At 49.9% G+C, this 23452-nt stretch overlaps 2 protein-coding genes across 4 annotated transcripts in view; one reads left to right on the top strand and one right to left on the bottom strand.

Annotated features, from left to right (window-relative positions):
- Window positions 1–13698, top strand: part of LIMK2 (LIM domain kinase 2) — a 29390-nt gene extending 15692 nt beyond the window's left edge. For all 3 annotated transcript variants that reach the window (XM_018081956.2, XM_029963279.1, XM_008925757.3), the window contains exons 4-15: window positions 110–298; window positions 712–817; window positions 2038–2234; window positions 2941–3127; window positions 5529–5615; window positions 6322–6453; window positions 6694–6750; window positions 6937–7002; window positions 7829–8003; window positions 9385–9440; window positions 10964–11121; window positions 11669–13698. In XM_018081956.2, the coding sequence (XP_017937445.1) occupies window positions 110–298; window positions 712–817; window positions 2038–2234; window positions 2941–3127; window positions 5529–5615; window positions 6322–6453; window positions 6694–6750; window positions 6937–7002; window positions 7829–8003; window positions 9385–9440; window positions 10964–11121; window positions 11669–11825 (1567 nt within the window). In that variant the 3' untranslated portion in view covers window positions 11826–13698. The remainder of the gene's footprint in view (window positions 1–109; window positions 299–711; window positions 818–2037; window positions 2235–2940; window positions 3128–5528; window positions 5616–6321; window positions 6454–6693; window positions 6751–6936; window positions 7003–7828; window positions 8004–9384; window positions 9441–10963; window positions 11122–11668) is intronic.
- Window positions 13699–15448: 1750 nt separating this feature from the next.
- PIK3IP1 (phosphoinositide-3-kinase interacting protein 1) lies at window positions 15449–20596 on the bottom strand. The gene is made up of 5 exons (XM_029963284.1): window positions 20534–20596; window positions 20329–20419; window positions 18171–18356; window positions 17975–18053; window positions 15449–15995 (listed from the first exon to the last, which is right to left on the bottom strand). The coding sequence occupies exons 1-5, from the start codon at window positions 20594–20596 to the stop codon at window positions 15794–15796; spliced, it is 621 nt and encodes a 206-aa protein (XP_029819144.1). The 3' UTR covers window positions 15449–15793.
- Window positions 20597–23452: the final 2856 nt, after the last annotated feature.

Raw genomic sequence — 23452 nt, 5'->3', positions numbered from 1 at the left:
ATGGTGTAAGCACTAAAAGCTGTGGCTTGTGGTCAGTGAGAGGACTTAGGTGTGAGTTTGGCAGGGAGGGACAGGACACTGCCATGATGACTTTCTTTGCTTTTTTCAGTGGGAAATGCCATAACCAGATCGTGCTGACACCCATGATAGAAAAGCACTCCACAGAGTCCCTGCGGGAGCAGCTGCCCTACACACTGACCCTCATCTCCATGCCCGCGGCCACGGATGGCAAGAGGGGCTTCTCCGTGTCTGTGGAGGGGGGCTGCTCCAGCTATGCCACTGGTGTCCAGGTGAAAGAGTGAGTATGCCCAGGCTGTGTGCAGTGTACGTGTCTGTGCAGGGGGAGCTGGTACAGATCCTGCAGCTCTGCTGTCCTGAGGGGATCTCGGCGTCGCAGGGACATCTGTCACCTGTGTTTGGTCTCCATTTCAGTATCTTTCATCCACCTTAACTGATAATTTTATCTCTCAGTGCTGTCTTCTTCACTGGACACAAGATATTTGGAGGATTGTAATGGACTAACAATTTTGCTGTTGGTCATGGAGAGCTCTCTCCAAACCAGCTCAGACCTAAGCACTCGGTCTCGTGGGAGCTCCCTGTGCTGGTAGATTAGCACTGGTTTATTGCAAAAGGCCAATATGAAGGGAAGCTTTTTTTTTTATAATTTTGGCTAAACTGAGTTCTCACACACACTGTAATTCCCCTGTTCAGAGTTAACAGGATGCACATCAGCCCAGATGTCCGAAATGCCATCCACCCTGCGGATCGGATCCTGGAGATCAACGGAGCTCCCATTCGCACCTTACAGGTGGAGGAGGTGGGTGGAGTTCTGTCCTGAAGCCTCCTTCTCCTCTGCCTTCCTACACCTTCTCTGTTTCCTGACACTGTTCTCCTGCCCTACACACAGTGTGTACAGCCCTAGCACTCGTGCTGACAGTAGGAATAAACATGGGGACAAGCTTTGCCTTCCAGCTGGAGAGGAAAATGTAACAGATGGAAATGCAATTAGGATGCAGGAATGATTTTGTGGCATTCAAATGTAAAGGGGGGCAGTAAGAAAAGTCCAGGGCTGTGAGAGAGGACAGAGAGGCTGTCAAGACTTTCCCATGTACTGCTAGTGAAGTGCACTCTTCTGAGCCTTTGAGAGGCAACTGCTAATTCACAAGGGCCCAGCTGATCATAGGGGGAAGTTTTTGTTGGTGCTGAAGAGAACACAAGGAGCACAAAACATCTCACAGATAAATCTCTGTGTAGCTTTTTCAAAGCTGTTTTTTACAGCACTGTTCGAGGTGGAAACCTGTGTAATTTTTGAACACAGAAAAAGAAAATCATTTGATAGTCATAGAATACCAGGTTGGAAGAGACCTCAAGGATCATCTGGTCCAATCTTTCTTGGCAAAAGGACAGTCTAGAGAGGATGGCTCAGCACCCTGTCCAGCTGAAACATAAAAGTGTCCAATGTTGTGGAATTCACCACTTCTCTGGGGAGATTATTCCAAGGGCTGATTGTTCTCTTTGGGAAAAACTGTCCTTTTGTGTCTAATTGGAATCTCCCCAGGATTAACTTGTACCAGTTACCCCTTGTATTTTCCACGTAACTCCTTGTAAAAAGGGAGTCTCCATCTTCTTTGTAGCCACTCTTTAAATACTAGAACATGGTGATAAGGTCTCCCCTCAGCCTTCTTTTCTCAAGGCTGAACAAACCCCATTCTCTCAGCCTTTTCTCACGTGGCAGCGTCACAACCCTTTGATTATCTTTGTGGCCCTTCTTTGGACCCTTTCCAGCCTGTCCACATCTTTTCTGTGTAGGTTACTTGTAGCTGACCAGAAAGAATTGGGCAGCATAAGGAGCTTCTGTGCTGCTGGTCTGATTTGTCTGGCAGACAGCTGTGGTGCACACAACTAAACCACAACTATGGAGTGACCTCACTGAACTCGCTCCTCTGATTCCTGAGGGGCACTCTCTGTGTCTCCTCTGTCTCCTGTGGTTTGTGTTCCTCCTGTCTGCTGCAGTGCTGTCCTTTGGTTTGACTTCAGGTGGAGGAATTGATTCGCAAGACCAGCCAGACCCTTCAGCTGCTGATCGAGCACGACCCCGTCTCGCAGCGCCTGGACAGGCTTCGCCTGGACTCCCGCCTGCCCACCCACATAAAGCCACCCATCTCCCCACGCTCCCTCTCTCCACTGGACATCAAGGAGAACCTGGAAGGAACGCTCCGACGGCGCTCCCTCAGGTGAAGGCTTGGAAGCACTGCCTCTGGCCTGGCTTGGCTTTGCCCTGTGCTCCCTGGCTGGGCAGCTCTGTGCCCAGGCCCTGGGACTGCCATGACTGTGGGGACATGGCTTATCTCTGTTGTGGGCAGTGGGATAAATCATTGGAGAAGCCATGGGGAGCTTTGGGTTCTGCTGTTGATGTGTACTCTCTCCATTCCCTTTCAGGATGACAAACTTTCCTTCATAGAAGTAAGGAGCTCTACTGTTAACAGAGAAAAGCTACTAAGTTTCACACTTACAAAACATAAATGTCAGATTTTTACCAGCCTTAAATGACTGGGGAAGGATATGTCCTTAAGGGGAATCGGACTGAGACCTTGTCTTCCTAGAGTAGGGCACTCAGGTGCTCACTTAGTCATTTACCAGTGTTTTAATCCTTGTTTAGAGATAGAAGTGCTGTGTCTTCACAGCTTCCTCCCCCTTTTCCCAGAGCTCCATCTCTGACTGCCAGTGCAGGAGGTGTGTTGTTGTCAGGCAGCTCTGACTTGGAATCTGCTCTGGGATCATAAAGAGCTTCCACAGTGCTGGGAGAGCATCTGGCTTTGGGGATATTAAGAGCACTGAAGGACACATAGAAACTGGTCCCTTAGGAGCAAATGATGGGATGTGTTGGACCAGACATTCCCCAGCAGCTTCCCTGATCCTCCTGTCTTCTTTGTTTTCTAGGCGAAGTAACAGCATCTCCAAGTCTCCTGGCCCCAGCTCTCCAAAGGAGCCGCTCCTGCTGAGCCGTGACATCAGTCGTTCTGAATCCCTGCGCTCCTCTTCCAGCTGCTCCCAGCAAATCTTCCGGCCCTGTGACCTGATCCATGGCGAAGTTCTAGGAAAAGGATTTTTTGGACAGGCTATCAAGGTGAGGAGGTCCCCAGACATTCATCATTTACTTTGATTACACCAATGCCTGCCTGTCTCAGGATCCTTCACCACTGTCTCAGTGGTGTTTGCCTTGCTGAGAGTGATTGGTCTTGGATCTTCCCTGGTTTGCTCTGAGATCCATTTCTATTTCATTCCCTGAGAGTGTCTGGCTGCAGATGGTTTTGACTGTCTCCTCTGAGTGTCAACCTTGGCCACACATGCTCATCTCCTGAGTTAGATTTAGTTCTCCAGAGTGCCTATGTCACAGCAGCTGCCTGGGTGAGGGAGACAGAATGGGTGACAGGCTACACCTCTTCTTACAAGCATCTTCCTTATGCAGAGGTGCATTCAGCTCCCCTGAGCATTTCTCACCCACCCTCAGTGTGGCAGGCTTGGGCTTTGCCAGGCTGATGTCGTGACCATCTCTGAACTCACAGCAGAGCCTACATATCTTGTCAGTGTGAGGGTAGTGGTCAGGTCTTGCATGACTCTCACAGCTAAAATCTCCATCAATAGCAGTTCTCTTGCATTTAAGCTCTGGGGTCTTGACAGGGTGTGCTCCAGCAATTCCTGTCCCAACATGCCTGGCACCAGGGGGCAGCTTCCTCTGCCTTGTTAAGGTGCTGTGAGCTCCTCAGGACTGAGATTGCACACACCATGATATGGGACTTCTCTCCTTACATGCACAAGGGTATAACCTTGAGGTGTCCAGCCACCATGTGCATCTCATGCTTCCACGGGAGGTGATGTGCCAGTTCTACAGTCCCACTGCTTTTGATCCATACTAATGAGCATATTTCTCTTCTCCTCTGCTCATAGAGAAATAACAGGTGCAGGTAAGTGGAACCTTTGCTCTGTCGCATGTTTTTGTCACCTGTGTCCCCACAGTTACTGGCACAAAGGCATTTCTTTTCTGCTCAAATTGCCCCATGGCCATCCTGTTCAGGTGCATGCTCTGGGAGTTAAAACTGCCCCCCTGGAGGTTCATGATGACACTTGTTTCAGTTTTGCTGGTATGTCAGCTTAAGAATTCCACTTAGCCTTGTCTTTGTCTCTTCACTGCCCTTTTTCTTTGGGTTTTAGATGTCTCTGGCTTTCGTGTCCCTGGCTGAAATGTGTGGTGTTCCCTGGCTCGCTGCCTGTGTATGGATGCTTGATTTCAGATGGGAGCAGAAGAATATTGTACTCTTGCTTCTGTTGTGTTATTCCATGTTATTCCACACTCACATTCCACCTATACCAGCCTTGTTATATTCCATGGTTCCAAACAGAATTAGTGTTTGCAAGAGCTCATAAGCTTCCTAAATGCTGCAACAGGGTCTTGTGTTCTGGATTGCAGTTCTGGAGGTTTTCTGAAAGGCTTTTTATTTTAAAGGGTAGGAGGCAAAAAAAGTGACACTTTTCTTAAGCTTCAGATTGACTGGGTTTGATGCAGCAAGTACTACAGCTGGTCAAAAAGGTCCCTCCTGTTCCTAGAGACAAGATGGTTGGTTAGTTCCCTGGAGATCTTAGGGAGACAGAGCTGTCCAAGTTAAGCAACTGAAGGGGAGAGGATGTCCAGGAGAATGTGCTCATTGGAATTTGGACCCTTTCTACTCACTCAGGCACCTCATGCAAGCAAGGCTGAGCTGGTTAAAAACCCTCTAGAACACAGCAAAATGCCAGGAACTAACTGGAGACAGGCAAACAGTTCTCGAGGAACTGGAAATGCTTTCCATGTCAAGAGCCAGGAAACTTTTTACCTTATTATTATGGTGGATCTTCTTGTGTTTGCCACCATCTGGGGACATTCCTTGTAGGCAGCAGGGCACTGCTCCAGAGGAGCAAGGTAAAATAACTGCTTCCTGCCTGAACAGCCTGTGCATCCCAGTTCTGCTTGCACGTGGATGAGTTTGAGGTTCCCCATAAAACCAAAGCATGTGTAAGGTAGTTTTGGGTTCTTTGGTTTGGTATCTGATGCAAGTGAACATTGATTCCTGTGCTGATACAGAATGGAGTTGTTGGGGTCTGTGTACAAGACGTGAGCACCACGGTGGGCAAATGCTTCCCAAAGGGAACTTGAGGATTGCACCAGTGTGGAACTGGTGCCTCCAGAGGCTTTGGCAGCCTGTGTGCATGCTCAGCACTGTGCTACCCAGAAGAGGCTTCAGCTCTGGTTCTTGGCATGATCCTCTGTCAGCTTTAGGTAGTTTCTCTTTCACAAACAGAATCTGCTGAATTCCAAAAGGAGAAATTTCATGCAGGTTTGAGCAGATCCCTGGCCTCTGAATTTTCTCCCACCTCTGTTCCTCCTCTCTGGATGGAGGGGAATGTTACCTTCTCTTTCAGAAGAGTTGCAGGAGCATTGGAATTGTGTATGCTTGAACCTTGCCTGTAGTTGTGGGTTTTCTTTCCACCAGGTGACTCACAAAGCAACAGGAAAGGTGATGGTGATGAAGGAGCTGATTCGCTGTGATGAGGAAACGCAGAAGACTTTCTTGACAGAGGTAGGAGCAAGACTTCAAAAAGGCTTCTGAGCCTGTAGTGTGGTGGGACTCTCTTCCATCTTCTTCAGAGAGAGAGAGAATCAAGGTGCTGAGGTGGGAGACACTGCAGGGGGGAAAGCTGCCATGATCTGAATGTTTGCTGCAGTGAAGTGTGACTCACACTGAGCAATAGACGTGGCTTCAGCTCCCAGTTCATTAATTTTTCAGTGATAAAAAGCAGCCCAAGTCTGAGGCAAATTGAGCTGTGCAGTACATAAAGAATTTATCCCTTGAGCCTTGTGCATAAATACAAAGCATCAGGGCCAATATCTATAAGATATTTAAGACTCTCACTGTATTTAAGCTAAACTATCTTCTTGGTGGTGCCTACGATGTTTTTCAAAGTCAGATTTAGCTTAAAGGCAGCTCCCTAAGCACCTGACACTGCCCTGACACCTGCAGTACAAAGCTGAGAGCTGCCCTGGAGAGCTCCTGGCTCTGAAAAGTTAGCCCAACTCAAGGGTACTCTCCTTAATGATTAAGATCAGGTTAAAAGCACAGTGTGAAAATGAAGAGGCAACACTTAACTGACTGCCTTGAGGTTGGGGTTTGAGTGTTCTCTGTGATCTCTGGAGGGGACCTTCAGCACTGGAGAGCTTGTCACCACAGAAGAACCTGTTGGGACTTGTTCCATTCACTCTTTGGGGTGGGATGTCTCTGTCTCCAGGTGAAAGTGATGCGCAGCCTGGACCATCCCAACGTGCTCAAGTTCATTGGGGTGCTGTACAAGGACAAGAAGCTGAACCTGCTCACCGAGTACATCGAGGGGGGCACACTGAAGGACTTCCTCCGCAGTGCAGTGAGTTGGGATTCCTGAGAGAGCTGTACTCTGTGAGCCTGACTGGGGGGGGTGGTTATACCAGGCTGATCTGCTTGTGGTAAAGCTGCTTCTTAGCTGTGGGTGGGCCTGAGGCAGGAAAGCTGTTCTTTCCGGGGCTGTATGGTGTCTGTGACTGCTGTAAGAGCCCCTGCTGTGGAGGCATTGCTGTCACCAGCTGGCTGGTAAGATAGTACTGACCACTGAGGACTTATCTTTCAGGACCCATTTCCCTGGCAGCAGAAGGTCAGCTTTGCCAAAGGGATTGCCTCTGGAATGGTGAGTTGGGCTGTTCCTTTGTCACAGAGCAAACCTCCAGGGTCAGGGTGAGCAGCTTCAGCAGGGTGGTGTATGAGGGGCTGTGGACCTTGCCTGACCACTGGCATCAGGTTCTTGAGTCTGTAAAGGTGAGGGGATGTGCCAACCTGGGAACCCCTAACACCAGCTTTTCTCCCTCTGTTCCAGGCTTACTTGCACTCCATGTGCATCATTCACAGAGACCTGAATTCACACAATTGCCTGATCAAGTTGGTGAGCTACACCTCTGTTCCCACAGTTTGCTGCTCCTCTCCTTGGCATCTTCCTCCCTTAGTTTTCTCTGCTTGATGCTTCCTCTTTTGTCAGGGTGGAACTGATTTCAGAGAGGCTTCTAGTGCCCTAAACAAGGGAGCTTCATCTTGACACAGGGTTCTCCAGACTGATCTGGATTTCACTGTTTCTGTGTTCTGTTCTCTTACCCCCTTTCCCCTGGTAGCAGCTCTTGTAACAGTCATCAGAGTTAGTACAGCTCTGTTCCTTATCTCCACTATGAGATGTTCTCTACAGCTGCTTCTGTTCTTTTAACCACTTGATGACTTTTTTATTGGCACTCAGGATTCAGACCAGTGTGTGGGGGTGTGCACATGTGTGTGCTCTCTCTTTTTGAAATGCTGTGTCACAGGAGTTTTATGTGGCTTCATTCCCTCAAACTTCACCCTTGTTCACTTGGCTGGGATAGGAGATTAGCATGTGGGTGAAAAAAACAACTGAGGGTGAAAGCCCAGGTTAATTCTTGGCCAGGTAGAAGAGGAAGCTCTGAAAGGAAAGGTCCAGGTTTGCCCTGGCAAGTGTAGCCAAATTGAAGGGATAAGTGTTAATGACTACAGGGGAAATAAAGCAATGAAGGGAGGAAATGATGAGTTGGGATTGTGAATTGGGTATCTTACACCTGTCTACACATCTTGTATGTTCATCTGGCTGCAGGAGAGCTGGAATAGCTGCCCTTACAGTGTAGTTGGAAGCGAACAGGAATTGCAGCCTCTTTGCTCCCGAGAGGAGCTGAGTGTAATCAGTGGGCTGTACTCAATCCCTCGTGCAGGATAAGACAGTGGTGGTGGCTGACTTCGGTCTGTCTCGGCTGATTGTGGAGGAAAGGAAAAAGCCCACTCTGGAGAAACCCTCGGCCAAGAAGCGAACCCTGCGCAAGAGCGACAGGAAGAAGCGCTACACGGTGGTGGGGAACCCGTACTGGATGGCCCCAGAGATGCTCAATGGTAAGATCCCAGAGCAGGAGCAGGTGAGGAGACAGCTGTGACAAGGTACAGGGATGACAGGATTACTGAAAGCTTCCGGCCCCAGTAACAATCAAACCTATTAGAGCCTGTGATTTTAGACCTGCTAATGTGGAAGCTTATTTATACACACAGATGCTGTAGCTGCAGTACCTGACCTGGTAAACCTTTGTGCCAGCCCAGGTAATGTTTCTGGCTTGACAACAGGATTCTTCAGGAGGGCAACGGATGTAAGCTTCCTATAATCCAGATAACAGAGAAAACAAAAGAGGCCTGAGATAAGACTGAACCTGAGATCAATTGCTGTTACAGCCTCATGTTTTGGAACTGCCCTGGAAACAGGGCATCATTAAACTCCAGATGAGGCTGTTGTGTAGATCCAGGGAGAAGCCATCTGCTGCCAGGTTTGCAGAAGCCTCAGGATTGAGGTGGGAGTTGTCCAAGTGCAGGGAAATCAGGGTTTTGGCACACAGCCCTCAGCTGCATTAAGGTTGAGCAGTGACCCTTAGGAAAAGCTGCTCCTGCAGGAGTGGAGGTGAGGGAATGCAATGGACACAATTTCCTCCTGATGAGCAGGTCTGTCTGATCAGGCTGGGCAGTTTGGCTGGCTGGGGTATCAGCACTGTCCAGCATAGTCCAGCAGGGAAGGGACAACTGGGCTCTTCTCCCTCAGCTCAGTTCTTCTCCCTATTGCTTTCTTGTGCGCTGTTCTGTTCACCTTCTCTCAAGGCCTGAGAGCCTTGGAGAGCCCGGGGGAGTCTGGGGCTGTTTCTCAGAGCCTGTCTCAGTCCTGGCATTTGTCAGGAGAACAGCAAGAGCATAGTCTGACATCACCTCTGTTTACCAGATACTGGCTTGGGCGGGGTGTGTCTGTAAGCAGAGCATGGCAGGCTGGAGCCTGCCTGCTTTCCCGGGATCAAAGTGCTGCCGGTGTGTAATTTATTATCCCTGCAGTCACTGCAGAGGGACTCGGCACTCGCTGCCTGCTGCAGAAGCTGAGCACTGACTGTGCACTGTGGAGATGCATTAGAACAGCAGTCATGGGGAATGGACAAAAGCTTCCCACAGTTATCCTTAGCATTTGCTCAGAGCTGATACACAGGTCTATACAACACACTTCCTCCTGTTGTCCTGTAATTCCCCAGGATAAGAAAGAAGCAGGGTTAAACAGTGTATGGGAAGGTGCAGTTGGTATGTACATATCTTGGGGTGACTCACCCTGCTCAGAGTTAAGCCTTTGCTTTGTCACCTATTTTAGGGCCCTCCAGGGAATAGGCTTAGATAAACTTTGCACTGGCAGCTCCTGGAATAGCTGGATGGGCAACTGTCTCTTACAGAGCTGACTGTCTTATGTTTCCTGCAGGACAGAGCTACGATGAGATGGTGGACATCTTCTCATTTGGGATTGTTCTCTGTGAGGTAAGACAAAGATGTGACATGGCATTTTTCATGGCCCTTTTCCCCACTGCCATCTCCTTGTACACATGGTATCAGCGAGGTCTCTGTGTTCTGAGTGTGCAGTCTGTGACCTAACAGCACATTATCAGTGAATTAGACTGGGAGAACAAGTGTACCCTGCCTCTGTTTCCTCAAGGGAGAGAACTGTCTTGTAGTTTTTTGGTCCCAGTTTCTTCCTGGACTGAAAGAAGTGCAGAGGTTCCTCCTGGACTGAGAGAAGCTGTAAAAAAGTCATCAAGTTCTGACTGAGCCCTGGTATCCATTTGAAAGTATTCCCCAGAACTGTGATACTTTTTTTCTTTTTCTACTGCCTCACTGAGAGAACAATCATCTGTAAATCTCAGCAAATTCAGGGCCTCCACTGGGGATGGCACTTCACTTCAAAGGAAGGGAAGCAGAAACCTCTTTGCAGGTCGATTAATGAAGCTGCCCCCTGAAGTCTGTGGGCTTAGTTTATCTCTGAGCCAATGCACATTCTGACTGTTCCATCAGGTTTTCTGCCTGCAGAACAATAAGCACCACTTGAAAGCCACGAGGTATTTTCAATTTAAAAGGTGTGTATGGCAGTGGAAATACAGATGAAAGGCAGGGTGTTAAGTGTGACACAGCAGTTACAGGAACACCAGGGGATGCCAGCACAGTTTCATCTTCAGCGTTTGGATGAAGGGGACAAAGCAAATGTCTGTGCTTAAATCTTTGTGGCCTCATCTGGAGCTCTGTTTACACTGGGCCCTCCTCTCAGAGAATGTTGTGGTTGTGAGTGATAGATTTAGGAACTTGAAAAATCTGTATGTGGGATTAAAACAATTGTTTCATTCAGGAAAAAAAAGACAAATAAAGGGGTAGGAGCACATGAACGTTTTCTTTGTCCCCAAAACAACAATGCTAAAAAAAAAAAGCCCTACACTCAGATAAGGAAATAACCCTGCCAAAACACATACTGGGTGTGCCACTGTCTCGTTACAGGATGTGGTTGCCCTGCTGTGAGTTATTGGCATAGAAAAGCCTGAGTGGGTATAAATAACACCCTTTTTGTGATAGCAGATGAGGCTTTAAACCTAATGCTCTGTCCATGTGAAAGTTTGTATTGACACTGACCTTGTGAGTCCATATCACTCCAGAGCTCTGCTCTGGGCTCCTTCCCTCTAGTACACTGTGAGTGCCCTCGTGCTGGAGGTGGTGAGTTCTGGGGGGTGGAATGGTGGTGCAGGGTCTGTTGATCACCTGCAGTCATGAGGGGCTGCTTCATCTCCAGCAGTGAGACGCCCTGGAGGGGCACATCATCCTGTGTCTTCTGGCAGAGACCCTGGGCAGAAGGAGAAGGCGTCTGGGCCTCCAGCGGCTCCATTGGAAAGGAGGAACAATGTTTCTGTTCTTTCCCTTCCACCATAATAGTTTGAAGGAGCCCCTGCTTGATGCTGAAGTTCTCTGTTAACACTCTGGACCTGCTGCAGTACTGAAGTGCTTCTCTCATTTTTCCCTAGATCATAGGCCAGGTTTATGCTGACCCAGACTGTCTCCCACGCACACTGGATTTTGGCCTTAATGTCAAGCTGTTCTGGGAGAAGTTTGTTCCTGCTGACTGTCCTCCAGCCTTTTTCCCTCTGGCTGCTATTTGCTGCAGACTGGAGCCAGAGAGCAGGTAGGTTTGGGGTCTGGAGGGCTCCTCCTCCTTGTAAGCCTGCAGGACTGTGTCTGTATCCCCATGGTGGAAAGGTTGCTCTGCACAGAGGGCAGTTCCAACCTTCTTGGGAATGCTCAAAGGCGTCTGTGTGTGGAGAGAATTAAGACTCATCAGTTTGGCAGACAGGCCACTGTATATGGTGGAGATCTCTCAAACAATTCCAAGACAGAGAGCACAGAGGAGGAGCAGTGACTGTTTGGGGCTCCTCAGGTACCAAAAGTAGGGGCAGGCCTTGGCAGCAGGGTGAATACTTCAATTGATTTCAGTTGTGAAACTTGTAGATTCAGAACAGTGTTGATGCCAAGTGGGTTCCAAAGAGCCAGAGCCTGATCACTGGCTGTAAAAATGAGGCTTTGCAGTCTTGGAAGCTGAATGGGGAGGGAATCATGTCCCTGCACACAGCTTAGTACATGGCAGAGTGGTCTGGAAGGACAACGGGCTCAGCCTTTCCAGATGCTGTTATTCTTCCTCTTCCCCACTCACATTTCCTCACTGCTGCTTCTAGGCCCCCTTTTTCCAAGCTGGAAGATTCCTTTGAAGCTCTCTCTCTCTACCTTGGAGAACTTGCCATCCCCCTTCCCTCTGAGCTGGAGGAGCTGGACCACAATGTGAGTGTGCAGTATGGACTGAACCGGGACAAGCTACCTGAGAACACCACCTAGTCCGCTCTTCCTGCTGCCTGCATCACTTCCATTGGAGCTGGGATGAGTGTCAGGGAGGGAGATGCACTTCAGCCACTTCCAGGGCATTAACGGGGCACCACGCTGTGCATTTGCTGCATTGCCTCTCTCTCCCCACCCAGTGCCCCTCCTCTTGGACATCCTGATTCACTGTGGATTTCTGGCATGTTTCAGAAGCAAAAAGGGCTGTTTCCTGCCAACTGCACCTAGGAAAGCTGCTCAACACTATTTTTCTGGCTTGAGAAATGTTTCTCTGGCCTTTTCAGGCTTCTTTACTGTGGTGCCTTAGAACTTGGCTGCAAGCTGTGAAGCCACCCTGGCCTGTCTGCCAGGGGTGGAATTGCTATAGGAGACTCTCCTGGGTAAGGACCAGCACTTCTGGAACTGCTTCTCCCACTGACTGCCCTGCTCAGAAAGCTGGGAAAATTGGACATCCAGCAAAATGCCCCACCAGGACAGCACATGTGTGTATGTTTGTGCATGTGTTTCCCAGAACAACTCACTGAGATGCTGACCTCCCACGTGCATCGGGGAGAGAGTGAAAAGCCCCAGGAACTGGGCAGCTCTCCTGAAATACCTTGTCTCTGGGGAAGCATGTATGAATTTTTGTTTTGGTTTTGTGGTTTTCTTCCCTGTCTCAGAATACCTCCAAAAGCCTGCTTAGAAACACTAAGACTGAGCTCTGCTTGCCCCTCCTGATGGTGAATGAGGCTGGCAGCAAATGAGCCACTGGGGCATCTTCAGACCCCACGCCTGCAGTGATTTTGCCCGCCCCAAACTTTAACCCAGGTGAAGGTGTTTGAACCTGAACATGTAGAAGAACTGCACTAGGCACTGGCTGGGGACATTCCTGCAGTGCTGAAGCTGCTTGAGCTCCCAGCCTGTGGACATGAGTGACAGAAAGGGCGGCAGAAGGTGCTCGTCCGAAAGCCAAAGGTTTGAAGTGGCTCAGACCTTGTGCATGGACAACAGCAACGGGGGACTTGCCCAAGGTTACTTAAAGGATGGACTTATCATGAAAAGAGGAGTGCTGGAGAATGTCCCATCCTCCCTGGAGTGGCAGCTGGAGAACAAGTAATTCAGTTGCCATTACCTCATCCTTCCCTGCAGACTGTGCAAGTTGCTCCCTTTGAAGGTCCTTCTTGCAGCTGCTGCTGCAGCACCTGAACTGATTCTCCAAGCAGAAACTTTCCTCAGGGTCATTCCCTGCTTTGGGGGAGAAAAAAGGGCTTGGAGTCATTGGGAGGTAGGTGGGGGTGTATTTTCTTCCAGTACTTCTCTTCCTCCCTTAGTGGGAGAGGAAATAAAGCTACTGCTGCAGTAGCTCATGTGGTTGGCAGAACTGAACCAAAAGCTGGATCAAGTCCTGCTCTTAACTGGATTTCTAGTGTGCTCCTTTTTCCCCCCTCCTCCCTTCAGCATTGAATGGTGGGGAATGGGTGTTAGTCTTTGCTGTTACTTTGATTTTCTCCCCCTACCCATGAGTTTAAAGTATTATGTAAAAAAAACATGGGACCAGCCATCACATGACAACAGGTGTGCAAGGGGGGGTGTTTTTAGTCTATGTAGTGGTGTTTTAGAAACACTGGGGACTCCCTGTGCTGTGAGTCAGTGGAGGAGCCTCACTAAACTGGGTCCAGTGGATTCAGCATTATTAATAGGATTTGCCCTTTCATTCCCCCTCCCAGGCTGGTTTGTGAGGAGACTCCTGAAGGGGAGAGTCCTGGGTGATGTGTGGGTGGGGTTCATGAACTGTGATTTGCACAGCTCCACGCTCTAAATTAAAAAGCAGTAAGTGAATGCTGTAAGAACGAGATTTTGTGGTCTCTGTGTTCAATAAAGCCGGAAGCTGTAACTTTCTCGGGTTTCATTTGTAGTCACAACATGCCCAGATGAGGTACCATCTCAAACACCCAAGAACTGCAGAGTCACAGTGCAAGGGCTCTGTAGGACTATTTACCTGGAGAAGTTGTTCAGTTCTGTTCGTTGGTTGGTTTTTAAGGGTGGACAGGAGTCAGCAGAACATGGAGCCTCCTTATGTTTTCCTTTTCTAGTGCAGGGATAAAAATACAGCCTGTTCTTGGAAACCTCTTATTCTGAAATATGTAGTCCAAGGGGCATTTGTTAAGACAACAACTGAACAAAAATGCTCTGTCAGTGCCTCCTGGAACACGCTGTGCTCCGTCTCCATCGTGCTTCCCAGGGGAAGGAGCTGCTGCTGAGCAGCACCAAAGCAGAACTGACCCGTGTCAGTCAGGAAGGGGCTGTAACCACGAGTGTCTTCCCACGGGCCAGGCTGCTGAGTCACCAGCTGCTTTTCAGGAACAGTGTCCCAGTCCAAAGACCAGCTGCTGGCAGCAAGGAGACAAGCTCCATGCCCCGTGTCTGCTGGTGAGGGAAGGCACTGCTTGAAGGGATTTACTTTTGGGCCTGGCAAACTGAAGTGGCATCTTCCTTTCTCCTCAGCTAAATCTGCAACAAGCTGAAGGGTGCTGCTCTGGCAGGGGAATGCACAGATGAGCCACAGTCCACACAGGTCTACAGAGCATTTTTCTTTTAAGCTTTAATACAAGGTAGCACAGTCTGCACCTTCTCATAATGAGGTATTTAAAACATTTTACAAAGAAATGGTATTCAAAGGCATTTAAAAATAAAACATTTCCCTTTTCTGAATCAAACATTAACACTAAAACCCCTGCTGCCAAGTGCTGCTCCCTGTTAGGCCCACAGCTATAAAGCAGATGGCTAGAAAACTTACTTGAATGGCTTGAATCCCCTGAGGTGGGGACGGGTGTTTCCCTGAACTGGCCTTGCCTTGGTGCCACTTGGGAGACACTGCAGCAACCATCCCTTCCAAACCCCCTGAAATGCTAATAAAAGTTGTTACAAAACCTCTCTAATAGGGCCACGCTCTGTAAGTAGTCTTGCTGCACAAGCTGAGTGTGTGTGGCAGAGGCTGGGCCAGGAGCCACGCCATGACTTCAGGATCTTACAAAACAACTGCCCTGTCCTGCCCTTGGAGCCAGAGCTGCTGCATGGTGATCTGGGTGACCACAGCTTGGCCACTCTGTCCAGCACTGGCTCTGTAGGAAGCCAAGGGAATTCCAGAGAGGATGTTATCTATCCTCAGTGTTTAACCTGTTTTAAGTAACTGAAGGGCAGTTCGTTTCCTTCACAACTATCTACTGCTGGCCCTTGGTCTCCTGATCTGTATAAGTGAGCAGGAGGCACATACAGACCACCTGGACACCTACAACTGTGGCTGTGCATGTAGCACCACAGGGGAATGGAGATGTGGCCTCAGCCCTGGAAGACCTGGATTTGTCAAGAGCTAGAGGAGAGCTTTCCCAAACTGACACTGGGGCTAAACACACTGCTCCTGGCCAAAGAGATCCCTCAAATAAACTCTTCCTTGGAAAAAAAAACCTGATCCAGTAGCAGGATTCTGGACAGTGTTTCCAGCTCTCAGCTACTAAAGCAAAAAGGCAGGAACTATAATCAGAGTGTAATTATGTAGCTAAGTCTGACGTGAAGCTCCCCTCAGTCCCTGCAGTACTGCTCCCTCCTGGGGTTCCAGGCTGAAACTTAAGAAACAGTGCACACCATTAAATAGGAAAGGAACAGAAAAAGAGGAAGCCAAGACCACACTCTGGGCTATGGGATCTGTGGCCAGTCGTGAGCCTGGCTCATCATCCCCCCCAGCTCCTTGGCACACCATGGAGATAGGTGGGAGGAAGCAGCAGGGTCCACCACACCAGTCCCCAGGCAGTCCTGCACTGAATGGTGCCCCTCCAACAGATGGTGATGAATAGCCCATTGCTCTGCTCCTCTGTCACCCTCAGCCGGCGTTCATCGAAAAGAAAACAAAACAGAAATGAACACACGCACCCCCTGCACTCACAGTGGGAAGCTGGAGGCTTTGCTCAGCCTGCACATCCTGCCCGAGCCACTCAGGCACCAGGAGTCCCCGCCTGCCCCATGAGGGGGCCGCTGCCCGTGTCCTCCCCGGGGGTCTGGGTGGTGTGCACCACGATGGTGTTCTCCTCCACCAGCTCGCACGCGGGGTTGGTGAAGGCGGACAGGGGCAGCGTGATGCGCTGCATCTCCCGCTCGTACACCTTCTGCTCGTGCTTCTCCTTCAGGTCTTTCCCCCTACATTAAAATTAAAAAAAAAAACATGCATGGGGTGAGTGCCACTGCCTGGAAGCAGAGTCTCAGTAAAGGTGATAAAGAGCAGAGTCCCCTCTTCTCTACTGTAAGATAAACAGCTCTTTCAGCTACTAAAAAAGTGCCAGATATATTCCCTACTGTAAGCAGAGGACCCCAGCTGAGCATCTTTAAAAAACAAGCAGCCAAGTGAAGTCTGTCCCTCCCTCCAACTGGCTTTATTCACTGACATTGCTGCTGCTAAATGATGACTGTAAAGCCAGGCCTCCCCTCCAAACCACGGAGCTGCCATATGTTTTCTTATCCCTTACAGTCCCCCAGCACTGCCTGGTGCAGGCCCAGGGGAGCAGTGAGACAGTGCAGAGCCCACTGCTGTGGAGAAGGGCTTCTGTAACCTGCTTCATCTGAAACAAATACTGGAGGTGGTGACAGCTTCTGCTTTTTGTTGCAGCAAATTAGGCTGTCCCTGAAAGTATTAAAGCTGACTTCAGAGCTGGCCCTGCCTTCTGCTGCTGCAGCTAAAGCCTAACTCCACAACCAGCTCCCAAACCTACCTCAGCCTCCTGCCTGTTGCTAAGGGAAGGAACACCTCTGTAATTTGTGCTGAGGAAGAGCAGCCTTACTTTAAAAATGGATTTGGCATTAATAGCATGTTGTCTCCAGAAAAGCTATGTATACCCAAAGCTACTAAACCCATTAAAGGTTTCTCACCACACCTCCCCAAACCTGCCAGCTTGCACATGCAATTTTGAGATCAAGGCAAGGAGGGAGACAGTAAACCTGCACTGCAGCCCTGCTGTGAGCAATCTGTGGCTGGAGAAGCAAAGCTGCATTTGGACAAAGTCCAACATTGGTCTCCTGCTTCTTCCCGCCAAGGAGAGCGGCGAGGTGGGACAGGCACAGGGCTCCTCCCGGGGCTCGTGATCCCAGCCAGGCAGAGCTGCTGGGGTTTCCTGTCAGCATTTTGGCTGCTTTTCAAAGCTGCCTACGAGCGTGCAGCAGCAGCTGCCGTCCCTGCCAGCACACAAGACAGCATTCTCTGACGTGACACCTCAAATCAGATTCCTCGACAAGCAGCGCTCTGTGTTTTGCCCCTTATGTAACACTCCTCCCTCTGTTTTTTTTCTGTCGGCATTTATTATAAACACTTACATAAGGACATGTCCCAGCTTGGGAAAGGGCTCCTTCTGCTTGGTTGTGTCAGACTGCTGTCAAACAGCCAAAACACAGAACCAACCCTCCCAGAGGAGGGAGCCTGGGCCCTCGCTTGCTGCAGCGACAATCACTGCTATTTGTTAATCCTGCCCTCTCTCTTACAACTAAGCTGCTGCTGCCACTTCCCTCAAAGGCTGCTGAGCTACAGAAACATTTTCATCCAACACAGTGGATGAAAAAATAGTAACTGAAGTATGAATGAAAACTGACCTTAAAGTACACAGGAGCTTTGGTAAAATGAACTTTGACCAAAAAGAAGTGCTAGTTGGTATTCAGCTTCATAGGATACAATGCATGAGTGGCAAAAAAAATTGCCAACTGTTTTTCTTCTAAAGCTAGACTAGAGAAAACAGGGAAACAGGTGGCCTGCTAGAAGGATTGTTCTTTTTCTGATCACAGAGGGCACCTGGGATCTGCTCTCTCCAGCTCTTGCATAAATTCCAGCTCCCCACAACACATCTGAGGAAGCCACATCAAGGCACGTATGCACACACAAAAAAGCAAAGAATATAGAGGGCAATTTGAAACTTTAAATGGGACAGAACACCACACTGATGGGTGAAATGGAGAATGGGATTAACTCTTCAATAGTTCTTTCCTTAGTGGCACAAACAAAACTCTTGCTCAATGTTCCACAACCAAACATATGCTTCTGTCTCTTTTCCTTGGGATCTGATTAGGTCTGCAGGTGCTCAGACACTCCTGCTCTATACACACCAGCTTCTGGACAAATAAGAACAGCCACTCACCTCTTATAGATGTATCCCAGGACAATACCAGCTCCGATGGCAATGATTATCACCATCATGATCAGCCCCAGCACATACCCTGTGAAAAGAAAAAGAAAAGAGACAAAATTAGAGGCAGTACCTTTTAGAGCTTCAAAACAAATCCATCCTGCCAGAATTACAAGAATGGATCCAGCACATGATCCTGAGCTCATACCTAGTGTCCCTAAGTCCTTCTTTTCTTTGGAGTTCATCTGCACTCTCTGACTGATCCCAATGACGGGCTGCACTGCGGCTGCCTCGCTCCGGGAGGGCAACGTATCAGCTGGTTCAAACACCTGCTCATCCTCCTGAGAAGCACCAACCTCTGCTGTAGGGACTGGGGCAGTGGCAGCTGTAGCATCTGTTGAGAGGAAAAAAAAATATATACAACATACCAAGCATTGATGAGTACTTCAAAACAACATGTGTTTGTTCCCTCTTAAGTTATTGCCAGAAATTCTTCCAAAGTAGACAAGAAATGTACTCTCCTCCCCCCACTTTCCTTTGACATGAAACCATTTAACTAAGAGTCCAAGGCACCACTGCAGATGAGAGAGAAGTCAGACAGCAGAACGAAACCCAGGTTCAGGGCACGAGTCCAGAGGATGCACAATGACTTCATTTAATGTACAGATCGATACACAGGCTGCAGCCTCAATCATGCTGAACAGACGTGAACAAGATTATGAGAATCTCCATCCCAGATCTCCCAGGAGCCTATTTATCTCTCTTCTGCCTCAGTCTTCCTGACACAGGAAAGTCTGAGAGAAGGAGACTCCAGCTGGTGTGAAAACAACGTGGGGATATTCTTCTCCCCCAGCCCCTCTTTGCAGTGGAGTAGCAAACTCCTTTAGTATGTTGGACAGGCTAAGTCAGAGCAGCCCTCCAGGCAGCACAGCCACTGATAAGTGTGAGGACAGCAAGTTCCTGCTCAGCCAGAGCCCAAAGGCACCCAAGGATGGACACTCAGAGCACAGGACCCTTCCCGGCCCTGTTTTTTATCACTGCTGGTTTTTATCAACAGCACTGAAAGATTTTCAAGGTAGCACCTTCTTTCATGATACAGTTCAAATGGAAGCTGTAGCACACCAGAAGCTGTGATGGTGTAGAGTAGGTGTCTATTACCTGCTCTACAGGAAAAACCCTACTTTTTGGAAATGCTGTGCACAGTATACATCCACACCTGAAAACTCTCTCCACCTGGATCTTGCCCCACAGCTGGCAATAACTCCCTGTGGATTTTCTCTCTGCAGCCATTTTGAGGCCTCAGTGGAATGTGAAATGGAAGTACAGAAGGGGGATTAGAGACAGGAAATCAGAGTCTCCTGCACTGCACAGTAACTTCAGGTACGGTCAGCCCGGGAAGCTGAACTAAAGGGAGCTGTTGGGACACAGAAAGGTGCCCATTCTGAGACACAAAAATAGTCAAACCCATTAGACACACAAATTGCCAAAAGGGCAGGTAACTCTCCTGATCCCAAAGCTGCAGGACTGTTTTGAGTAAGGCTCTTTGCAGCAGAACATTTGTTTTGCTCCATCTTTAGGGAAAAGCATGCAAAAAAAGAGCAAAGTGAAGAAAAGGGGAGGGGTGTTCATGTGTGGGAAAAGTATCTACCCACGAGGACAGCAATCTCAAGGGACAGTGAGTGCGTAAATCTTGCAGGACTCAGAAATCAGTAAACAGTTCAAAAAGCCCCAAGTGGCTGCTCTGGCGTCAGTCAACACTGACATCTCCTCTCCCTCAATCAGGCTTCAGCTACGGTTCTTTTGGTAAACTGTTCCTACTGTGACTATCCAGGAGGAATCCAGTGTTTGGGGTTTTCCATTTCTTCGTGTCCTCCCTTAAAATTCTTATTTTTTCCAACTTCTTTCCCCCACCTGTATTCAAATTCCCACCAGGAATCGTTTAGCAGCAGGAACCTTCTTTAGTCAGCTGTAACACGCCCCAGAGTAAGACTCTCCCAACACCTCTGCAGTTCTTAGATGCCCAGACCTCGGCCCTTTTGCAACACAGCTAAAGAGCCCTATGGTGACTAGTGAAATATGGAGGAGTGGGGGCTTTCCACAGGCCTTTTCTAGCACTAATGGAAAAGCTGTAGGGGCGGAGCAAGGCACAGCTGGGAGGCAGATGTGCACACACGGGGGAAGGCTGGAGGGGAGCCCCGGGTACGCCGCGTTCCCGAGGGAGGTGCTGGCGTAGCCCGGGGTTGTTTGTGCGCAGGGGGGACCCCACCCTGGCGACGAACCCGGCCCAGAGCCATCCCCCGGCCTCCCGCGGCAGGGGCTGCCCAGGGCAAGGGGCCAGGGGAGGTCCGGCGGGGGCTCGCTCTTACCTGAGCACGGGCGATGTCGAGGGTCGCCGCTCGGGGTCTCCGGTGGCGTTTCGGACGAAGCAACCAGGGCGCGGCGGCGCCGTCCGGGTTCCTGCTAGCTGTTGTGGTCCTCGCTGAACTGCTGGGGGGGCAGCGGGGCCGTCAGCGCGGCCGCCTCAACCCCCAGGGAACCCCCCTGTCTCGCTCTCCCCCGGCCCGGACCCACCTGCCGGCAGCGCGAGGCCTCCGCACGCTCAGCCAGTTGAGGCACGGGGGCCGCCGGGGCCATCGGCGGTGCGCGGTAGGCACGCGCCGTGCCGCGAGCAACTCTGCCGAGAGACGCAGCCGAGCCGAGCCGTGCGGGGCGCCGGCCACGCCGCCCCCGCCCGGCACCCGCTCCCCCACGGGGGTCTTCCCCTTTCCCCAGCCCGGCCTTTGTCCCCCCACAAAGGGCCGCCGCTCCAACTCACCCCGGCGCCGCGGGCGGCCGGCGCAGCGGCAGCAGCAAGCGAGCCCAGCAGCAGCACAGCGCCCGAGCGCCGCCGCGGGGCCCCGGCAGCATCTCTCGAGCCGCCGACAGCCCCGGCCGCGCCAGCTCGGCGAGCCCTGCCCCGGCCGCTCCCCAGTAATACAACCGCCGGCTGCGCTCCCCCCCCGCCCGCAGCCCGCCGCCGGGTCCCTAACGACTGCCGCCCGCCGCCGCCCGGCCGCCCGGGAGGGAAGGGGCGGCCGCCGCGGGGCAGGGCTGCGGCCGCCGGCAACCGCAGCCGCTCCCCCGCGCCGCACACGGTCCTCGCCGGCACCGAGCGCTGCGGTGGGTGTCGGCACCCGCGGGCTCTTGGGGCTCGGCAGGGACGCCGGGGAAGCGCTGCCGAAAGGCGGCTCGTCTCTGACAGTCGCAGGAAAGTCTCGCAGGAAAGTCTTGGGCCAGAAGAGACTTCCCACACGGAACTACGCTTGAACCGCTGCCTGTGGCAGGGAAAGTGTTTGTCTTAAGGCACTTAAAACTGGTCTCTACCCTACACACTGCGCCTCCACCTTAAAGGTTTACATTCTCACCTCTGCTAATCCATTGCTTTCCTTTGACTCCACATCCCCTAAGAGCTGTGCTTGCTTATAGAAAAAGCAAGATAAACAGCATTAAAATGCCTTAGAGCAGTTCTACTGCAGGCAGCCAGCCACTGTGATAAAGCCTCTCTGCAGACATTTCAAATGGGTTACAATAGATACTTCTGTTCCTGAACACACCAGTGACTGTACACAAGCATCTGGAGTCCTCAGCAATGCTTCTATTTTACACCAGTGAAAAACAAGCCACTGAATACTTGGTCCTGTTTGACAATGAGCTCGCAAAGGCAGCCTGGGCCAACTGATGGGTTTGTAGCCAAGGCACAGGCCTGCAGCACAAGGTGCTATTTCTGGCTTTCCCACAGAGTTTCTCCTGACCTTGGCCAATCTGCCTGCTTGCCTCACTTCTTTGCGCTTTCCCTTCCTTTCTGTTACATGAGGTACAATCAAACCTCCCTTCTCAGAAGAGGACAGGGAAGTTCCTTTCTTTTAAAGTGCTTTGAAATCATATGGAAAACACTGAACACATAAAAAGTATTTCTATGCCAGGAAGGTGCATGTTGTATTCAGTGTTTTATGAATCACTCTTTGGAGCAGTGGCCTTTCCTTTCCACTCCCAGATGTTTCCATCCTGGCAGGGCTCTCTCAGGCTGCTACAGGTACTTGTGTGACGAGCTGGCTCAAGGTGCTGATCCAACCCAACTTTTCCCCCCTTTTTCACCAGGTCATGAACACTTTAATCTCTTTACAACCAGGTTACCTGCTGCATCCCCAATGGAGCCACAAAAACACATACATATCAGCATGACAGATGGGTAGATGAGGAAAACTACTCCTGAGTATAAGACCATAGGCCTCAGCACACACTCGTGTGTGATTCATGCTTTAACAATATGACTTACCACTACAGAAAATTTAGTTTAATAATGTCAGATTAAAAAACCTCAGCCAGGTTGTAGAAAACCAATAAACCAAAACCCAACTGTGTGTGTCAGTCCTGACTGCCATCCCCAGCTAAGATTCCTCCTTTGTGGCATTATGCTCATTGTCTGCACAGACACCCCGTTACTGCATTCCTGGTGCTCTCCAGTTACTCTCTGTGAAGGCAAGGCTAACTGGAGTCAGCAAGAATTGTTAATAGGGGCTATTGAATCAAGCCTTCTGTTTGTAATAGCTCTTCATCACAGATTTTACGGGACAGATTCCATTCAGCAGAAGCTGCAGGGCCACATATGCATCCAGAGGCACTGCCTGTCCAAAACAGTTTGCAGAGGGCTGCCAACCTGCACAATTAATTTCTTTTTGCTCACTTCATGAGACTAACTAATGCTTCCTTTCCATCTAGCACAGAAAGCACCTCCTCCTGTACATACTGATCCAGGAACTGCACTAATCTCTGTGGAAACAAATCTCAGACCTTCCCTGCTCTCCTGCTATGTAACAAGATAAATTTGCACTTCTCATTACACCCAGCCAAGTTCCAGAAAACAATTTGAGTTTCTAGTCCACAGAAGGACAATGGGGAATCTGGGAGAAATGCAAAAACCTTCACATTAATGGTAAAGATCAAAGTCTTTTCCACGACTGACTTCTAAGCATAATTTTTTCTTTCATCTCTAGCTTTCTCCAGGATGAGGGAAGATTTATGCCTGGCAGTTTCATAGAGTTAAGTTTAATAGGATGCCAGGTGGCAGCTGTCAAAGGCAGACTCAATTGCTCTTTCTGCTGCTTGGGAATGGGTTTGCTCTTCTTGCTACACTTTTAGAGATTAAATGTGACATTATTTCCCAGGACTTGATTTTAAACTACCCAAACTACAAGTAATCTAATAGCTGTGCAGCTACATTCTCACACAGTTTACATGTAGAATTCTGTAGGTGTATACACATACATGTATCACAGCACATGCCCACACCCACAAACATCCATCCTCCCTAAACTCAGTGTGAACCAGTTTCAGCTGTGAGCTGGTACCTTTTTGCTGTTTACTTTATACAGGTTCCAGAATGAACAATGTCTGCTTTCTCTCTCTCCTGTCTGTCAGCTGCTCTTTCTTGTTTGTTTGTTCTACTTTTTC

This window comes from Manacus vitellinus, unplaced genomic scaffold (genome assembly GCF_001715985.3).
Source record: "Manacus vitellinus isolate BGI_N305 unplaced genomic scaffold, ASM171598v3 scaffold_58_pilon, whole genome shotgun sequence".
In the NCBI taxonomy this organism is placed as follows: domain Eukaryota; kingdom Metazoa; phylum Chordata; class Aves; order Passeriformes; family Pipridae; genus Manacus; species Manacus vitellinus.
This window is presented reverse-complemented; position numbering and strand designations above follow the sequence as displayed.

Bases quoted from the DNA above. Each gene is read 5' to 3' on its own strand.
- PIK3IP1 (XM_029963284.1), bottom strand. From the start codon at position 20,596: ATGGCCCCGGCGGCCCCCGTGCCTCAACTGGCTGAGCGTGCGGAGGCC. The intron at 20,420-20,533 runs GTGGGTCCGGGC...AACAGCTAGCAG, and splicing joins AGGCCTCGCGCTGCCGGCAG to GAACCCGGACGGCGCCGCCG. The intron at 18,357-20,328 runs GTAAGAGCGAGC...TCCTCTCAACAG, and splicing joins TCGACATCGCCCGTGCTCAG to ATGCTACAGCTGCCACTGCC.